The sequence below is a fragment of the Alexandromys fortis genome, unplaced genomic scaffold, assembly GCF_014885135.2.
Source record: "Alexandromys fortis isolate MF-2015 unplaced genomic scaffold, M_Fortis_MF-2015_v1.1 scaffold_90, whole genome shotgun sequence".
Classification (NCBI taxonomy): domain Eukaryota; kingdom Metazoa; phylum Chordata; class Mammalia; order Rodentia; family Cricetidae; genus Alexandromys; species Alexandromys fortis.
This window is the reverse complement of record NW_026067985.1, coordinates 6,235,000-6,251,636: the sequence shown is the minus strand read 5'-3', so window position 1 is coordinate 6,251,636 and position 16,637 is coordinate 6,235,000. Positions and strand designations below refer to the sequence as shown.

The window sequence follows — 16,637 nt, the reverse complement described above, 5'->3', positions numbered from 1 at the left end:
TCCTCCCTGCTCACCTTCCAGCCTACCAATGCCCCTCACCCACCCTCCTGCCCTACTGCCTCTCTTCTCCTCTCCCCTCCACAGTGCGGGATGCGAGGCAGAGCCTCCCCTCTCCTCCCTGTGTCCATTGCCAGCGTTGTCAGCAACCTCACAAGCTGAATAAACCTGGCTCTACAACCCCGAAGTCACATTTTCCATTGGCATGCCTGGCTGTCCTCGGCCTGGGGGCTGCAGCGGGCACAGCCTGGGTGCATGGCAGCCTCCTCCAGCACTATAGACACCTTGAGTTCCAGGATCTCTTTCTCATCCCTGGCCCCCCAAATGGGCACAGGTGGCACAGAGCTCTGGATCTGAGGTGACCTCCCAGGCTACACATTTCACCCCTTTTTCTACTCTTCAGCAACGAACAGACGCATTGCCCCCCTCTCCCACCCAGAGCCCTGCTGTTCTCTGTCTCTCTTCCCCAAGGTTCCTGGGGGCGATCAAATAACAAGAACTCTAATCGGGACAGAACCCTCTTGGTCTGTCACAAATCAAGAGGAATGTGGAGTCAGGCCATCATCCACGCACCAGAAGAAAGTCTAGTTTTTCCCACTTTGATAGTCTTTCCCCATCGGCGTCCAAAGCCCTACCACACCCCACTGAGGCCGTCAGACTAAGACTAAAAACTCTCATTCCCAACTCAGTCTTGCTTATTTCTTCCAATGTCTTCTTGGGATTCCCCTACCCACCCAGTGACTTGTGCTGTTCCTGAGGGACTCTTGTGTTACCCTGAAATGACTCTGTTTAGTCCCCGCAGTCCCCATGCTCTGCCCACTTCCCTGTCATGGTCGCCCTTAGGAGAAAGCATGCTGGCTGTGTCGCCCAAGCCTGATGCTGGTTCTGGCTCTGGACTCGGAATGCAGCCTGCTCGAAGCGCCCTGATGCCCCTGACCCTCCCCCCACACCCCCTCTAGGTAGAACACGCGCCCCTGGGCGCATGCACGATGCCCACTGCCTTTACTTTGCACTGATGTAGCCAAAAATAAAGTAGGAATATCCAAGAAAGTGGCTGTCCTGCTTCTCTTCCTTGGTGGTTTCTAGAAGTTTCTTCTGCCTTCCTACCAGGATATGTATTGGCTTGGGGATCACAAGAAATTTATCGGGGTGCAGTGAAGGAACTCAGCAGAGATGCTGTGCTATTTGATTGATTTCATCCTGAGTACAGGCAGATTGGCTCAAGAAACCCAGTCCACCATCTTCTTAGAAGCCAGGTTGTGGGAGCCCACCAAACAGAGGGCATACCTTCGTCCCCACACTCCCATCTTTGGAGAAGTACCAACAACCATGGAACCAAGTATACTGAGATCCCAGGATCTGGGAAGATGGTTCAGTCAGTAAAGAGCCTGCCTGGCAACATGAGGACCAGAGTTCAGATCCCCAGAACCTATGTGAAGATTCAATTGTGGGCCAGTGGATAAAGGTTCCTGTTGCATGAGCCTGGAGACCTGATTTCAATCCCCGGAACAACACGAAAGTGTAAAGAGAGAACAGACTCCACATAGTGTTCCCCTGAGCTGCACATGCATGTCATGGTACAATGCTCCGCCCATATCACACACACACGCACGCACACACACACAGAGTAAAGCTGGGCGTGGTGGTGTGGGATTATAGTCTGAGCACTGGGGAGGGAGGAGGAGAGAAGCCCTGGTGATCAATGAGCTCCAGGTTCACCGAGAGACCTTGCCTCAAAAAATAAGTAGAGTGCAATAAAGAAAGACACTATTGTCGACCTCTGACCACCAGTTACACACATGTACAGACATATAAACATGTATACATACATATAACCCCCAACACACACAACTCCCCACCTCGAAACAAGACTCGAGTGGGGGCCTGTTCAATTCATTAATTTATCAAACAGCTGAGAAAACAAAGACTCAAGGAATAGGAGGGAGCTGGGCCTCCAGACTCCCAGCCCAGTGCTCAACACAGGGGCAGCAACTAAGGATTATTGCACAGACCGTCCAGTACCACCTGTGTGTTCTACCACCTCCCATTGCACAGGGAGCCTTCACTGATAGACCCATATTCCACATTCTCAATGTCCCTAAAGCCAGATAAATACATCTAGAAAAATCTGCCCGCCTCTCTCGACAGGGTCTCATATAGTCCAGGACAGCCCTGAACTTCCCATGTAGTCTAGGCTAGCTCTGAACTCCTGACCCCCCACCTTCACCTCTAGAATGCTTGGATTGGTTGCAGGTGTGTATGACACCCTTGGTTCCTCAAGAGGATTAAAAAAATTTTTTCCATTCTCCTTTATTCTATAAACACCTACTTACAAGTTTAACAAATCATTTATTTTTGTAAAGACAGAGAAGGGTACAGAAAAGAGTCTTTTTGTGATGTGGGGTGGGAGAAGGGACGTAGAATTGGGAATAGTCCGCTCCCTCCACAGCCCTCACAGGACGATGGCATCTGCAGTGGGGCTCTGAAGAAGAGGTGGGCAAAGGTCCCTAAACCCAGAGCTTGCACCCCAAAACCTTCAATGCGTGGCAGGGGTTCAAGGAAGATGAGGCGGCTCGGAGATGGAGCAGTAAAATGAAAACTAGTTAGTGGATACAAGATGGGGTCATCATGGTGAGGGGAGAAAAGATGGAAAAAGTTGGTAAGGGGCAGTAAAAGGTTCTCCCTGAGACCCCCAGGGAGAGGTGGGGGCCAGCTTGCCTGTTAATTTAATATTAAATTGGGGTGAAGTTGGGAAGGACAAGGTTATTTCACGGAATGATTTCTCAGCCTCTCAGCCTGTACAAAAGAGACTGAGAGCCTGGGGCCTTCATCAGTTATAGCAAAGGGACTGTCGGGAGGGGGAGTCCTCAGGTCACTGGATAGCCAGGCGGGGAGGCCCCTGGCCCCCTCGTCGTCCACCTGCAGATGCCTCATGCCATGGAAATCCCAGAGGACACTGCTGCCTGAATCGGGATGTCTCCCTTTGCCATTCATCATCAAATGGTGTGGGAGAATTGTCTGTATTCTGTCAATCATGTTTTAAATAAACACTGATTGGCCAGGCAGGAAGCATAGGCAGGTCAACCAGACAGGAAGTAGAGGCAGGGTGATGAGAACAGAATTCTGGGAAGGAGGAAGCCCATTCCTCCATTCCAGCCCAGACCACTGAGAAGCAAGATGTAACCTGCCCAGCGGAAAGCCATGTGGCCAACATAGATAAGAATAATGGGTTAATATAAGCTATAAGAGCTAATAAGTAGCCTGAGCTAATGAGCCAATCAGTTTTATAACTTATGGAGATCTCTGTGTGATTTTCTTTGGGGCCTGCCGACTGTGGGACCTGGTGGGAGGACAGAAACCCTAACAAGCAGGCCTTCATGTTACAATCAAAGGCTGAGGCCTCACTTTCACCCAGGTTGATGGATGTAGTCCTGGTGTTCTTCCTGATCCCCTGTGTGGTGATTTCGGGAGCGCTGGAGGATGTGAGCCCTGTCCTGAATGTGATGGCTGATAGACATCTGCTCTAGACCACTGTCTAGACTCCCAGACGGTCCTCCTTGTCTCCTGGATCCCGCCTGGGGCAGAGTGCATCTCAGAAGTCTCCTGGTAAACTTTCAGGGCTCCACCCCCAGTGCTGGAATAGATGGCAGTAGATGAAGAAAAGGCCTGGCAGTTGCCTCCCGCGGCCACGTGTTACTGTTCCCGATCATGTCATTCACATCCCAAACAAGTCCATGAAGCCACCAGACATTCCCAGCATCCCAAAGGGAGAGACAGCCCCAGCCTGCGTCCTGTGGCTGGCAGATCTGGTTGCTGGCGTGTTACCATCCGTGATGCTGAGAAAGGGGCTATATCCAAAGCCGCTTGACAACATGTGGCGCATATGCTGACGTGAATTGCGAAGGGGTCCATCAGGAACATGGGATCTTCAGGCTTCTTGTCCCTCATGAAGCTGAACATCCTGATCTCAGCTCCAGGGGGCTCCACATGGTCGGTCCCCTCCACCCAGCCACCTACGCCATCTGGCCAGCCTCTTCTCATTGGGGGGGAGGGGCTGGGGGAGCAGGGTTGTGGCCTAGGACACAGGATTGGTCCATGCGGGAGCTTCTCGCCTCCAGCACCACCTCCTGCCTCAGCTGCTACCTCCGTACCTGACCCCCGCCCCCAGCCCTCAGCCCGTGGAGCTGAATCTCCCCTCAAGAGGAATTTTAACATACTGTATTGTGTCCCTGAAAGAAAAGAGCCGTTTATTGGAAGGCCGACCACTTCCTGCCAAGCTGGTCTGTTCCTACCAAGGGTTAAGTTCTTCCAGGACAGTTTCATATAGGACCACCTTCTTCCCGACACCAGCTTCTGTAATTATGTCAGAGCCGTCATCGATGTCATGTGTACTTTTCTGAAGGAGAGATGCTTCCAAGGCGCCACCCACCCTGTAAGGGTCTCCAAGGTGGTGAAGGTGAGTCCCCCTCAGCCTGAACTGACCCAGAAGGAGTGGGAGAGGACCCTCAGGAGCCAGACTGGAGCCCTGATCCCGTGTCTTCACTTCCAATCACAGCTGTGCAATGGGTTCTGCCCGCAGGTCCCACGTCCATGTTAGGAAATCTCAGCTACAGTTTGTGTTTCACCCTCCCAGGCCACATCCGTTTCAGAGTCGGGGAAACTGAGGCGAGGCTCAGGGAAGCAGTTTTCTGGAGAGTAGTGGATCAAGGGACCCAATATTTGCCCTGCTGAGTGACCTTGGATGAGTGGATTACCATCTCCTTGCCCAGGGTTCTCTCCTCCTGTAATGGCACAGGAATTGAAGACTAAGTCAAATGTGACAGGGACAGACCAAGACCCCACATGCTGGGTGACTGAACTGATGGACCCTGACTGAGCCTGGTTCTGGCTCTCGGACTTCATCAGTACCTAATTTACTATGAAGGCTACAGAAATAAAGTTCTTTTCTTTTCTATTTTTAGTTGTTTTTATTTTTTAATTTTGTGGACGGACACTGTGCCTGTGTTTGTGCGGTGCCCTCAGGGTTAAAGAGCGGGTGTTACATCCTGTTAGCTGGAGTTGAACAGGTGGTTGTGATCTGGTCTGTGCGGGTGCTGGTCTCTGAGCTGGGGACAGCTGTAAGAACAGCAGGTGCTTTTAACTACCGAGCCACCTCTCCACCCTTAGATATGACATTTTCTAATGACCACTCCACAGTGGCTGGTGCTCACGTGGTTCTCAGCAGGAGTCCTTCTTGTTAAAATACTTTGTTTCACACGTTAATGTCATTTTACTAAACCTTTTCTGTTGCGCTATGACTTCTATGTTATTTTATATTACACAAGGCGGTTTTCTTCCAAGTATGTGATGTATGTGAACATATTCCACCAATAGCAATGCCAATGATGAGGACCAGGACAATAGAGTCATAGCACTGTGTTAATTTCTCACAGTCTCCTCGGCCCACTACCATCCTTTGCTACCACGCTGACCTCCCCCAGAGAATCCCCCTCTGATTTCGTGTCTGGATTCCACATGAGAGAAAATGTGCCGTTTTGTCTTCCCTCAAGACCCACTCTTGTTCCTCTTCCTTTAGACCCCCGCCTTCCTCACATAGTCCTTCCATCCATTCTCTCTCTCTCTCTCTCTCTCTCTCTCTCTCTCTCTCTCTCTCACACACACACACACACACACACCGCCATATCTTATTGTTCTTAGGACCTGGTCAATCAAAACTACATGATAATAAGTTAGGCACTAAGTAAAATCACACAGTGGCTGGAAAGGTGGCTCAGTGGATAAGGCAGTTGCTGCACTTACCCAAACTTAGGGAGTACCACACATGGGGGACAGAGATAGGGATAATCTCTAAGACTTGGTGGATGCCAGCCAAGCTCCACATTCACAGAGAGACCCTGCCTCTAAGGGAGAAGGATATAAAGTATAAAGGAAGACACCCAGTATCCCCTCTTGTTTCCAAACATAGGTGTATAATGTCTCATGAACACACACACGCAATACATACACACATAGGGCAGAGACTCTGTAAGCATGAGATACACGATAGAAAACACAGCACACTGCTCCACAGTCAACTCTGACACAAGCAGGAGTGTACACACATGACAAGTCCCATGCAGAGGATACTGGACACCAGAGCATGGCTGGCCATCATTACATGACCATGCAGCCCTCTTGTGTGTGGCCACAGTGTGCTATTTTCTGCCACCACCATCTCCAGACCTGTGAGGAAGGGTCTGCACTAGGACAGGTTGGTGGCAGGATCTTTGCAAGTGAATGCTGTCCTGAGGTGAGGGAAGACACATGGATGCTTGCTATGGTAAAACTCTGCCCTGTTTCCTGAACCCCACAGCCAGTGAGCTTGTTCCCCTTAGAGAGACCAAAGAACCCCAGAGAAGGGCTGGGGTGTTATCTAAGTGAAGCCTCCATTACAGGCCATGTCAGCATCTACTGCAAGCCCGACCCTGAGATCTACAGACGGCTCATCAGGAAGTGCACATTCCTGGGCAAGGAGGGTGAGTTCTCCACCTGCTTCACAGAACTTCAGAGAAACTTCCTGAAGCATCGTCTGACCAAGCTGAAGAGTCTCATCTGCCTGATCAAACACTGATACCAACTGGTATGGCATCTCGTCCAGCTACCGTGAGCTCTATCTTTGCAGGGAGTGAATACAACCAGGGAAAAGAAGGAGTATTCTAGTTTGCTTTCTGTTGACGTGATTTTTTTTTATCACATAACAAAACGCCACTTGGAAGGAAAGGTCTTATTTGGTTACACATCCCAGTCACAGTTCATCACTGAGGGAAGAAGTCAATAATTGAAACAGAGCCCATGGGGGAACTCTGCTCACACTGCCTTGCTCTCCATGGCTCACACAGCTTGCATTCATACACAGTCAAGGGTCACCTGCCCAGGCATGACCCATCTACACCAATCACTAATCAGGAACATATCCCCACAGGCTACCCTAACTCAGTCTGAGGGAGGCATTTTTTGATTAAGGTTACCTCCTACTAGATGTCTAGTTGACCAAAACTAATCAGCACAATCGACTGCTTTTCAAGTTGATACACAAAGAGCCACTATTAAACCATAACCTTTCCTTCCTTAATTATCCCTAAGATCTCACGTTAATATCAAATTATACAATACAGCCTTAGAAGTCTCAAAGTTAAAAGATTCCAACACTTATAAAAATTTATCTCCCGACTGTGAATTCCTATAAAATTTCAGAGCCTGTGATAGAGCCGTCAATAGTGAACATCATTACTATCCCACCCCACCCCCAGTCCCTAGCTGTCACTCACATTGTCACGATTCCTCCTGTGTCTGCTGGGAAATGCTCAGTCTCTGTGGACCACATGGTCTGCGTGTCAACCACTCAGCCCTTGGCTATAGCATGGGAGCATCCATAGGCTTAATCTACGTGAACAGGTATGACTGTGTGTCAGTAAACCTGTAAGGACAACATCAGGTGGCAACTGAACTGACCCCAAGAGAAGTGATCCCCACACAACAACTGTCAGCCCTTTTCTTCTCACTGCCTTTCTCTTCTCAGTGTAAGGAGAAGCTGAGGAAGCCGCTGCCCCCACAGTATGCCCTGGAGCTGCTCACAGTCTACGCCTGGGAACAAGAGAGTGGAGACACTGAGTTCAACACAGCCCAGGGCTTCCAGACAGTCTTGGAACTGGTCACCAAGCACAGGGAGCTTCAAATCTACTGGACAATATTATGACTTTCAAGATCAAGACATCTCTAAATACCTGCAAAGACAGCTCACAAGAGCCAGGTAGGCCGATCCCTTCATGACTCAGCTCCTCAGCATGAAAACCCAGACTGTAGCAGTGGAAATGGGGAGATCGGAGCTCCGTGTCCTGTCACTGTGCCAGGCTGTCTCCTTATTGACATGAGGGCCACCATCACTTGGAGGCCGGGGTGGGCTCTCCTGTCTGCAGAACAAGGCTTTGACCCTGTCCAGACCCAGACAGCAGAGGGAGGGGAGTACATGGAGCGGGAACTGAGATGTTCCAGCTGTATTAGAAGTCATCAGGGTTGTGGGACTCAGAAGACTGGTGCTGGACTAATGAACTCCAAACAAAACTTGTCACATGTCTTGATCCTGTGTTGTGTTCAGCCCTTATACCTCATCCTTTGAGACGAACTGGTTGAACTCTGTCCATCTTACAGATATAGAGGCTGAGGAACCTGTCCCAGGACACAGTTGCTAACCAGTAGAGGATTAGAGCCCAGGCTTTCCAGGTCGTGGGCACCTCCAGGCTTGCTCTACGCTGTCGGGCAAGGACTCAGGACGAATAGGGGTGTTCTGCTGGGCTCCTCCCCTGTCCCTGTGCAGTGGTACCTAGGGTATCAGACAGCTGGTCAGTTCCTTCTCTGAATGTTGCTCTGTAGCCCTGTGATCCTGGACTCGGCTGACCCAACAAGGAATGTGGCTGGTTCCAACCCAGCGGGATGGTGGCTGTTGGCAGAAGAAGCTGTGGCCTGGCTGAATTACTCATGTGTTAAGAATTGTGATATGTCCTCAGGGTGCTCCTGGGCTGTGTCGGTGAGACCTTGTCATCATTCTGTCCCCTTGCACACTTCATCTGTTTGGAGAATATTCTCAAATGATGTCATATTTGACTGAAATTCTCCAACTTCTACCATGGCTTCTTTTACAGCCATTTTAGCACCATTCGGATATTTCACAGGTTGGCAAGATGGCACAGTGGGTAAACCACGTGCTGTCCACACTGATGTCCTGGGCTTGATCCCTAGAACCCTTTGGTAGAAGGAGAGGACAACTCATCCAAGTTTCTTCTGACCTTAACCTCTGTCTGTTACACAAGTGAGCACACACAAACACACACTCACATACATACATTCACTCACACATTCTGGCAAACTCATAAGCTCACACATATAAAAACACTAACATACTTTCACACACACATGCACATACACAAACTCACACACTCACATAAGCACAGACACACTCAAACACATAGGTGCATCCACACACTGATACACACAGAGAATGTGCCAAGGAGACTCAGAGCTGAAGCCACGGGCTCAGGGATGCTCAGCTAAGGAGAGGTGGGCCAGGGAATCCTGTGGACTCTGAAGCCAGTGCTCAGGTCCATAAGGCAGCCCATCTTTCCTGTCTCGTTGTCATGTGGCCAACGGGACTCGGGGGAGCTGTGTCACAGGTAAAAAGAAGCAGAGGGACCTTTTCTCTTGTGAGGCAGGGGACTTTCTGATGCTAGGGACTGATAAGGTCATGCATGACATCAAGATGGAGCTTAGCATGGGTGCAGTGACTTGGAAGCAAACCTCAGAAGGTCGGGAGGGAGGGGGAAATGTGAGAGATTATCTGGGACATGTGATGGAGGCAGCTGTGACTGTGGTCTTTAGTGCTGTCCCGCAGCAGACAGGTGGCTAGTCCCTCTCTCCCAACTGGCAGATGTGTCACTAAATGAGGGGATCTCAGGTCGGACTACATGGACCACAATGGGCTGAGCCATAAAGATGTCCCTATGGCCATCTTGCCAACATGGGATGTGCAGTCCCTTTTTCTGAGGGGCTCCAGGTGGCCAGTCATGGTGCCCACCCTCAGAGCTCATTTGCATACCCTTCCCAGTAGGAATGCGGGCTCCTGACATGATTGTGTTTTCTATTGCAGCCTCGAGTTCCTGTGCCACCCCAACAGGTTAGTTGTTTTTCTTTGTTTGTTTTGTTGTAGACTTCTGCTGTGTGGTCATAGATGACCTACAATCGCTATCCTCCTGCCTCAGTGCTGGGATGACTGCAGTGTAAGCCTGATGTGTCCTCCCATCCCTTCATCCTCAGGTGAACGAGAACAGGAGTTCGTTCCTTCAGTGAGCATAGCAGCACCTGCCCAGAAGTCTCCGGAGTCAGGGGATGTGCTCCTCTGCTGCAGGCCTTGACAAGAAAGGGCAGAATGCTGCCAAAGATCCAAGAGGAGGAGTGTCCACTCTAGGGTCAGATTCCAGGCTTCTGACTCCTGCCTGCCCACCCTTCCATCCTGTCCCATCACAAACAGCCTGCTTCATCTGCCTTATCCTCTGGCAGTGTTCTCTGGGGGACTAGAGATTCAGAAGGGGAGGGAGAATTCAAGCTTGATTCTGTCTGTGCACCTGTTAGGAGGTTCTGTCCAAAGTCTAATCAACAACAATAAACCACAGCAAATGCCATGTGAGTGTGTGAGTGTGTGTTAGCAGAGGGGTGTTTCTAGGGTGACTCAGACTCAAGTTTGTACGGGGCGGGGGGGACCTTTGAGGTCAGCTGTGTGCTTCTAGTTTCAGGACAGACTCGTGATACTGAACTCAGCCTGTGCCCCAAGCCAGGTTTGTTTACCCGTTTCCATAAACTATCAGGTCCGCCCGCCCATTTTCAATAAGCCAACTGAAATAGCCAAACTAATAGTGGGGAAAGGAGATTTCTTTAGTGTGGCCACATTGGGCTTCAGAGACTACCCAGTCATCTGAAGTGAGATGCAGGCTTCCATAGAGGGCCAAGAGTATGCACATTTAAGCAGTCCTGCTCAAGCTGTGGCTTCAGTCTTTCCTATGAGGTGGCCTGAGGAGTTGTGAGAATTCTGTGGAAGTTTCCTCTCCAGCTGGTGCATTTTCCTTCCACTGGTGCAAGATCCTGGGGAAATTTCCATTTCTTTGGGGTCTATTGTTTTCAGATGGAAAAACTCAAGCTTCTCTTGAGAATATTTTCATTTCTGTCAGGGTCACTGGATTTGCACCTGTGATGCTCAGCAAGCTCTGGAGAACTGGGCCGGGATGATTAGTATATGCACAGCCCCTCTGAGACCACACGGGGGCGCTCAGGGCCCATATCAACCACTAAGAACGTTTAAAGAGCGGCTGGAAGAGTTGTAAGTTCATCCAAATAGACTAGGATCTCTGTCTCTGTCTTCTTTCATCGCCTGATGAAGGTTAATATTCAGGAGGATGCCTATATGTTTTTCTTTGGGTTCTCCTTCTTATTTAGCTTCTCTAAGAACCCGAATTATAGGCTCAATGTCCTTTATTTATGGCTGGAAACCAAATATGAGTGAGTACATCCCATGTTCCTCTTTTTGGGTCTGGCTTACCTCACTCAGGATAGTGTTTTCTATTTCCATCCATTTGCCTGCAAACTTCAAGAAGTCCTTGTTTTTTTACTGCTGAGTAGTACTCTAATATGTATATATTCCATACTTTCTTCATCCATTCTTCAATTGAAGGGCATCTAGGTTGTTTCCAGGTTCTGGCTATTACAAACAATGCTGCTGAAATCTCAAGGTCCAAATCAGGAGCAGAAGGAGAGAGAGCACGAGCAAGGAACTCAGGACCGCGAGGGGTGCACCCACACACACTGAGACAATGGGGATGCTCTATCTGGAACTCACCAAGGCCAGCTGGCCTGGGTCTGAAAAAGCCTGGGTTAAAACTGGTCTCGCTGAACATAGCGGACAGGGAGGACTACTGAGACCTCAAGAACAATGGCAGTGGGTTTTTGATCCTACTGCACCTATTGGCTTTGTGGGAGCCTAGGCAGCTTGGATGCTCACCTTACTAGACCTGGATGGAGGTGGGTGGTCCTTGGACTTCACACAGGGCAGGGAACCCTGATTGCTCTTTGGGCTGACGAGGGAGGGGGACTTTGATTGGGGGAGGGGGAGGGAAAGGGGAGGCGGAGGTGGGGAAGAGACATAAATATTTAATAAATAAATAAATAAATAAAAATAAAAAAAGAAGAAATGGGGCTCATATCAATTAAATTTTGGTTCTGTGCCAGCCAAAAAAAAAAATAGACTAGGATCCCAAAAAGCCAGTACATGCAGTAGAGACAAATCCCAGTACCTTAGGACTGGAGGGGGTTGGGGGAAGATGAGTTGGGGAGCAGGAGGGAAATGGGAGGAGGGGAGGAAGTGGAAATTTTGAATGGTATTATTTATAAAACAATAAAAATGTATACAAATTTAAAAAAAAGTTGTAAGTTCAGTACTGTGCTTCCTCTCATGCCTGCAGGCTCTTGGGTCACCTGTCCATGGCAGCATCCCTCTGGATACTGGAAAGTATAGGGTCAAGGGCAGCTATCCCAATAGCCCACGGTCAGTTTCTAACCCCGACTACTCTATAGCATCTCTGTGTGGGGACAATTGACAATATCCTAAACTTGATCTGTAAGATTTCACACTTCAGCCTGAGGTTATCCAGTTCATAGATGGCAGCAGCTTTTTATTGGAGAGTCACAAGCTTTACAGAGGTCATAGAATCTGAGTTCTTTTTGGGTAATTCAGCCCTATCTTACTCACGGATTTTGGTGGTAACTCAGGTGTAACTCAGGTGAAGTAGAGATCCATCATAGAGACTATAGGGAGGGTCTTTGAGGTCCCCATACTGTCCTGAGCCATTCTAGGACAGGTCATTTGATGTCTGGAATTCTATTATAGCTTCTAGACAGTCAAAGGCCTTCAAACAGCCCTGAAACTTAGACATATCTCACTACAGGAGGAAAATGAGACAACTAGCTAGGAACATAAAGGAATGTGTGAAAATAAACTTATCTAGATTAAACATATAATAATTATGCACACTGCATATAATATGTACACATAATATATCAATTACACATAACTATGTATACAATTATTAAATATATAATTATACATAATACATATAATGCAAGTCAAAAGGGCATAAAACCAGACTGGTTGAGGCTTGCCATTAATATCAGTGTGGCCATAGAGTCGTCATCCAGCAACTGATAGAGGCACAGGCAGAGCCTTGGACTGAGTTCCCAAAGTCCAATTGAAGAGTGAAAGGAATGAGAATATGAGCAAGGAGTTCAAGACCATGATGGGTTCACCCAGTGAAGCAGTTTGCCTGAGCTGATGGGAGCACACCAACTCCAGCCAGACTGGGAAGGAACAAGGATAGGACCAAACTAGTTTCTCTGAATGGGGTTGACAGTTGTATGGCTGGGGCAGACTGAGGGGCCACTGACAGTGGCACCAGGAACTTGGATTGATATTTTTTTAATATCTAATAAATAAAAAAAAATACCAGTGTGGAATAATTGGAGACTGGAAGGTCAAAGGTCAAACCAGAAAAGGTGGGAAGAGCTGAAAAACTCACACTGAATAAAAGGAATGCAATCTCATTTCCTGCCACATCTGGGGTTATGCAGGCTCATCCATAGACAGAGAGAATGCAGAGCCCTGTAGGTCAACTTATTTCCGGCTGGTTCCGCACAGCCTGGGGGCAGAGTCAGGGGCATTTGGCATTTTTCAGGTTTGATTTGAGTGTGAGGTACTTGTATGGAGGCTGGCCCTTAATTCCACTTTGCTGACTGGACATGTGCCTGGGTAAGTCTATAACCTGGTGGCCTTAGGCATTGCCCCCTTTACATGTTCCTGGCTGACCAGAAGCCAGGTTACCGCTCTTAGGATGAGCAGAGTGGCCACTAGAGGGAGCACTAGGACTTTCTGAGATAGGCAGGGGAAGGCAGACTGTCACCAGCGGCAGTAAGCAGGAGGGGACAAAGGAAAGCATTAGGATGTCTAGGTGAGCAGGCGAGAAAGAGGGGTGGCTGGAGAGAAAGGGGGTGATCGGTTATCAGGATGGTGCACAGGTGATCATTATGGGATTTAGTTAAATAGAGAGGGACAAAGGTTGACAGGAGGGGACAGAGGCGTGGAGGAGGTGACATGGGCCATTCAAGAGGACAGACTGATGAGGTGGAAACATGAAGGAATACAAGAAGGCCTGATTGTATCACATGAGCCATAGTTGACAGTGTGAGCACTGGCTGACCTGTCCTCAGGAAAGGGGAGGGGGAGTGGACACTGGTAAGCTGGAGGTTCAAGGGTCAGCAGGAAGGGCAGAATTGTGCTTAAGGGAACACATTGAGCAGGAGTGACATGGGTGAGCTGAAGGACCTATGAGTGTGCCATGGTGTATGTGCATATGTGTGTCGTGTGCAGTAGTGTGTGTGTGTGCTTGCATGCATATATGCATGTGTGGGTCAGGTGAACAGGAGAGAACCTGTGTGACCAGAGGCAGCACAGATGATCAGGAAGAGGAATGTGTGAAAAAGAGGTGACACACACGCGCAGAACGAGACACGGGTGAGCAAGAGGGATGGAGGAGATTAATAAGGGAATCAGTGATTAGAGGCAGCATAGACTAATAGAATGGAATCCAGGTGGGTGATGTGGGAGTGTCATATCAATCTGTTGATTTCATTGGCTGAGCAATAAAAGAAACTGCTTGGCTGGCCCTGATAGGTTAGAACATAGATGGGAGGCGTAAACAGAATAGAATTTTGGGCGGAAGAGGAAGTGAGGTCAGACTCTGCTCTGCTTCCAGAGGGACCGGAGACGCCATGCTCTGCTCTCCCAGGCAGCTCCAATCCACGATGAACTTAGGCTAGAATCTTCCCGGTAAGCGCACCTTGGGGTGCTTACACACATTATTAGAAATGGGCTAAATTAATATGCCTGTAAGGGCTAGAGTTCATGGGCCAAGCAGTTCTTAAATGAATACAGTTTGTGTGCTGTTATTTCGGGCATGAGCTAGCCAAGCTGCCGGGGTGTTGGGGACGCAGCCCCGCCGCTCTTATTTCAACAGGTGGGCACTGGGGGCACGGGCAAGTAGCTGGGCACTAGGCAGACGTGGGGACACAGGTTAGCAGAAAGTTACAGCAGAGAAGTAAGTTAGAACACAGATGAACAGGAAATGACAGCTGTGTGCAGGAGAGGGAAACGCGTGAAGGGATGGGGAGAGGCAGTGGGTGAGCAAGCCTGGGGTGACGGTGAGCAGGTGGGGCAGGATGAAGCAGGAAGGGGTGAGCAAGGGAACTCCGAGGCAGTAGACCAGAGCCAGAAAACATTGTGGGACCAACTCCAAGCCAGGGACTTCTGCAGGAGGGGGTCCAGACTAGGATTTACAGAAACACGTCAAAGCCGGTAATCTAGCCTGAGACAGTAAACTCCAAGGGAGCAGAGAAAAGCACAGGAGCGCTGAGCTATCTCCGAGAGCATGGAGTAACCAGCAGGGTAACTAGAACTGGGGCACTGACCGTACCACGAGGAACAACCTTCTGAGCTTTGGATACACTGGCACCTAGAAGATTATTCAACAGAATCTCAGACAGCCCTAACCACACCTATTAGAGGAAAGATGAGTAGAAAAGGTAAGAACACATGCTACCCCACAAAGAGCAACACAACACCAGTAAAACCTAAAGACCCTACAACAAGACCTGAACAACCAAATATAGATGAAGCAAAAAAAAAAAAAAAGACCTAAAAATAACTTCAAGAGAATGTTTGAAACTCTTAAAGAGATAATGATAAATTCCTTTTCCCCATTTGTTTAATGGGATGAATGGAGCCAGGCAAGAGCCCCAGAGGGCACCCAAGAAGTCCTAGCAGGGAAAACTAGAAACCAAGAAACCTAGCAGGGAGCAGCTTAGGTTCCACCTATTGCATGGAGATCCTTGAATAGCTGTGACCAGAGGCTATTCCTAGACCCTCAGCATTGAAGTCAAACAGTGGAAAGCCCTCAACACTCTCATCCCTTTCCTGGCTTTTCTTCCTACATCAGATTCGAGTAGTTCCCTCTAGATCTCTTGGTGGGTTAGGGACACATGAACTTAGTGACACCTTCATGAAATGCCATAGGTATGGATTTTTCCATCCTGACTGTGTGGAGGATCAGGGGAAAAAAAGACGTGAGTGTGCTTGGGTGAAGAGGGAGGTAAGAACCCATCTGTGGAGTGGGACGTTTGTGTGGCTAGTGTCGAAGGCTAAACCATTACCAGTCACCCTCCTCTTGGGATCCCCATAGAGACTTCATGTGTAGGTGGAGAAAAACAGAGATCTCCAATGATCCCCTTGGTTCTGAGGAACATAGGGCTGCATGAAACTTAAAGGGCCCTAGGGGAATTCATCCCCACCACAGTTCAGCCCAGTTTACAGTCAGTCCTCTAAGATACAGTCCTCTCCATACAGCTCCTCACTCCTGACCACCATGCCCAGCAACAAGTGGGCTCCTCAGCATTTTCCTCATCTGAGGGGCCAGCGTTGTGCTGGTGAGGAAAGGCCAGGCTTCTGATTCTACTTCCCACCAACCTGCTCCTCCTTGCAGTGTCCTGTTATGGTTTCTGTCGAGGTGGCTCAGAAAACACCCCCAGGACTTCTGCGACTATCCAGACGTGGTCACTGTGAAGAGGCTGGTGGACTACATAAGGCTAAACGTGACATCCACAGAGGGTGCAATGCAAACTGCGGAGCTCCTATCAATGCTGGAAAAGCAGGAGTCCAAAACGGGTGAGGAGGCCTCGGGTTTGTGCCTTGGGAAGGCAGGAGGTGGTTTCGGTGATGGGTTGCACCAGATGCCCTGGTCTGGAACCAGAGCTGGACCCCTGTCGGGTGAGATGTCCTGTTGAGGGGAGAGGGGACTGGGCATTTTCTGACATGAACAGACCTAGTGTGACCAGCAAGGCCATCTCTGGGAAGCTCACCCCATTCTAGAAACTTCTAGGGCACCTCCACTAATAGCCCATCTCTTTCTGTCTTAGATTGTGCGATCATCAGGCCAACAACACCAGAAGCCTCAGAA

General features: G+C 49.2%; 1 protein-coding gene and 1 pseudogene across 1 annotated transcript; one reads left to right on the top strand and one right to left on the bottom strand.

The window, feature by feature from the left end:
• Positions 1-2,827: 2,827 nt before the first annotated feature.
• Positions 2,828-3,957, bottom strand: LOC126511647 (myeloid leukemia factor 2-like; annotated as a pseudogene).
• Positions 3,958-4,092: 135 nt separating this feature from the next.
• On the top strand, positions 4,093-9,876 carry Oas1 (2'-5'-oligoadenylate synthetase 1). Its single transcript, XM_050158928.1, is given in 8 exon segments — positions 4,093-4,144; positions 4,275-4,453; positions 6,350-6,616; positions 7,556-7,725; positions 7,727-7,786; positions 8,407-8,560; positions 9,677-9,703; positions 9,844-9,876. Coding segments are annotated over 8 exon segments (942 nt in total).
• Positions 9,877-16,637: the final 6,761 nt, after the last annotated feature.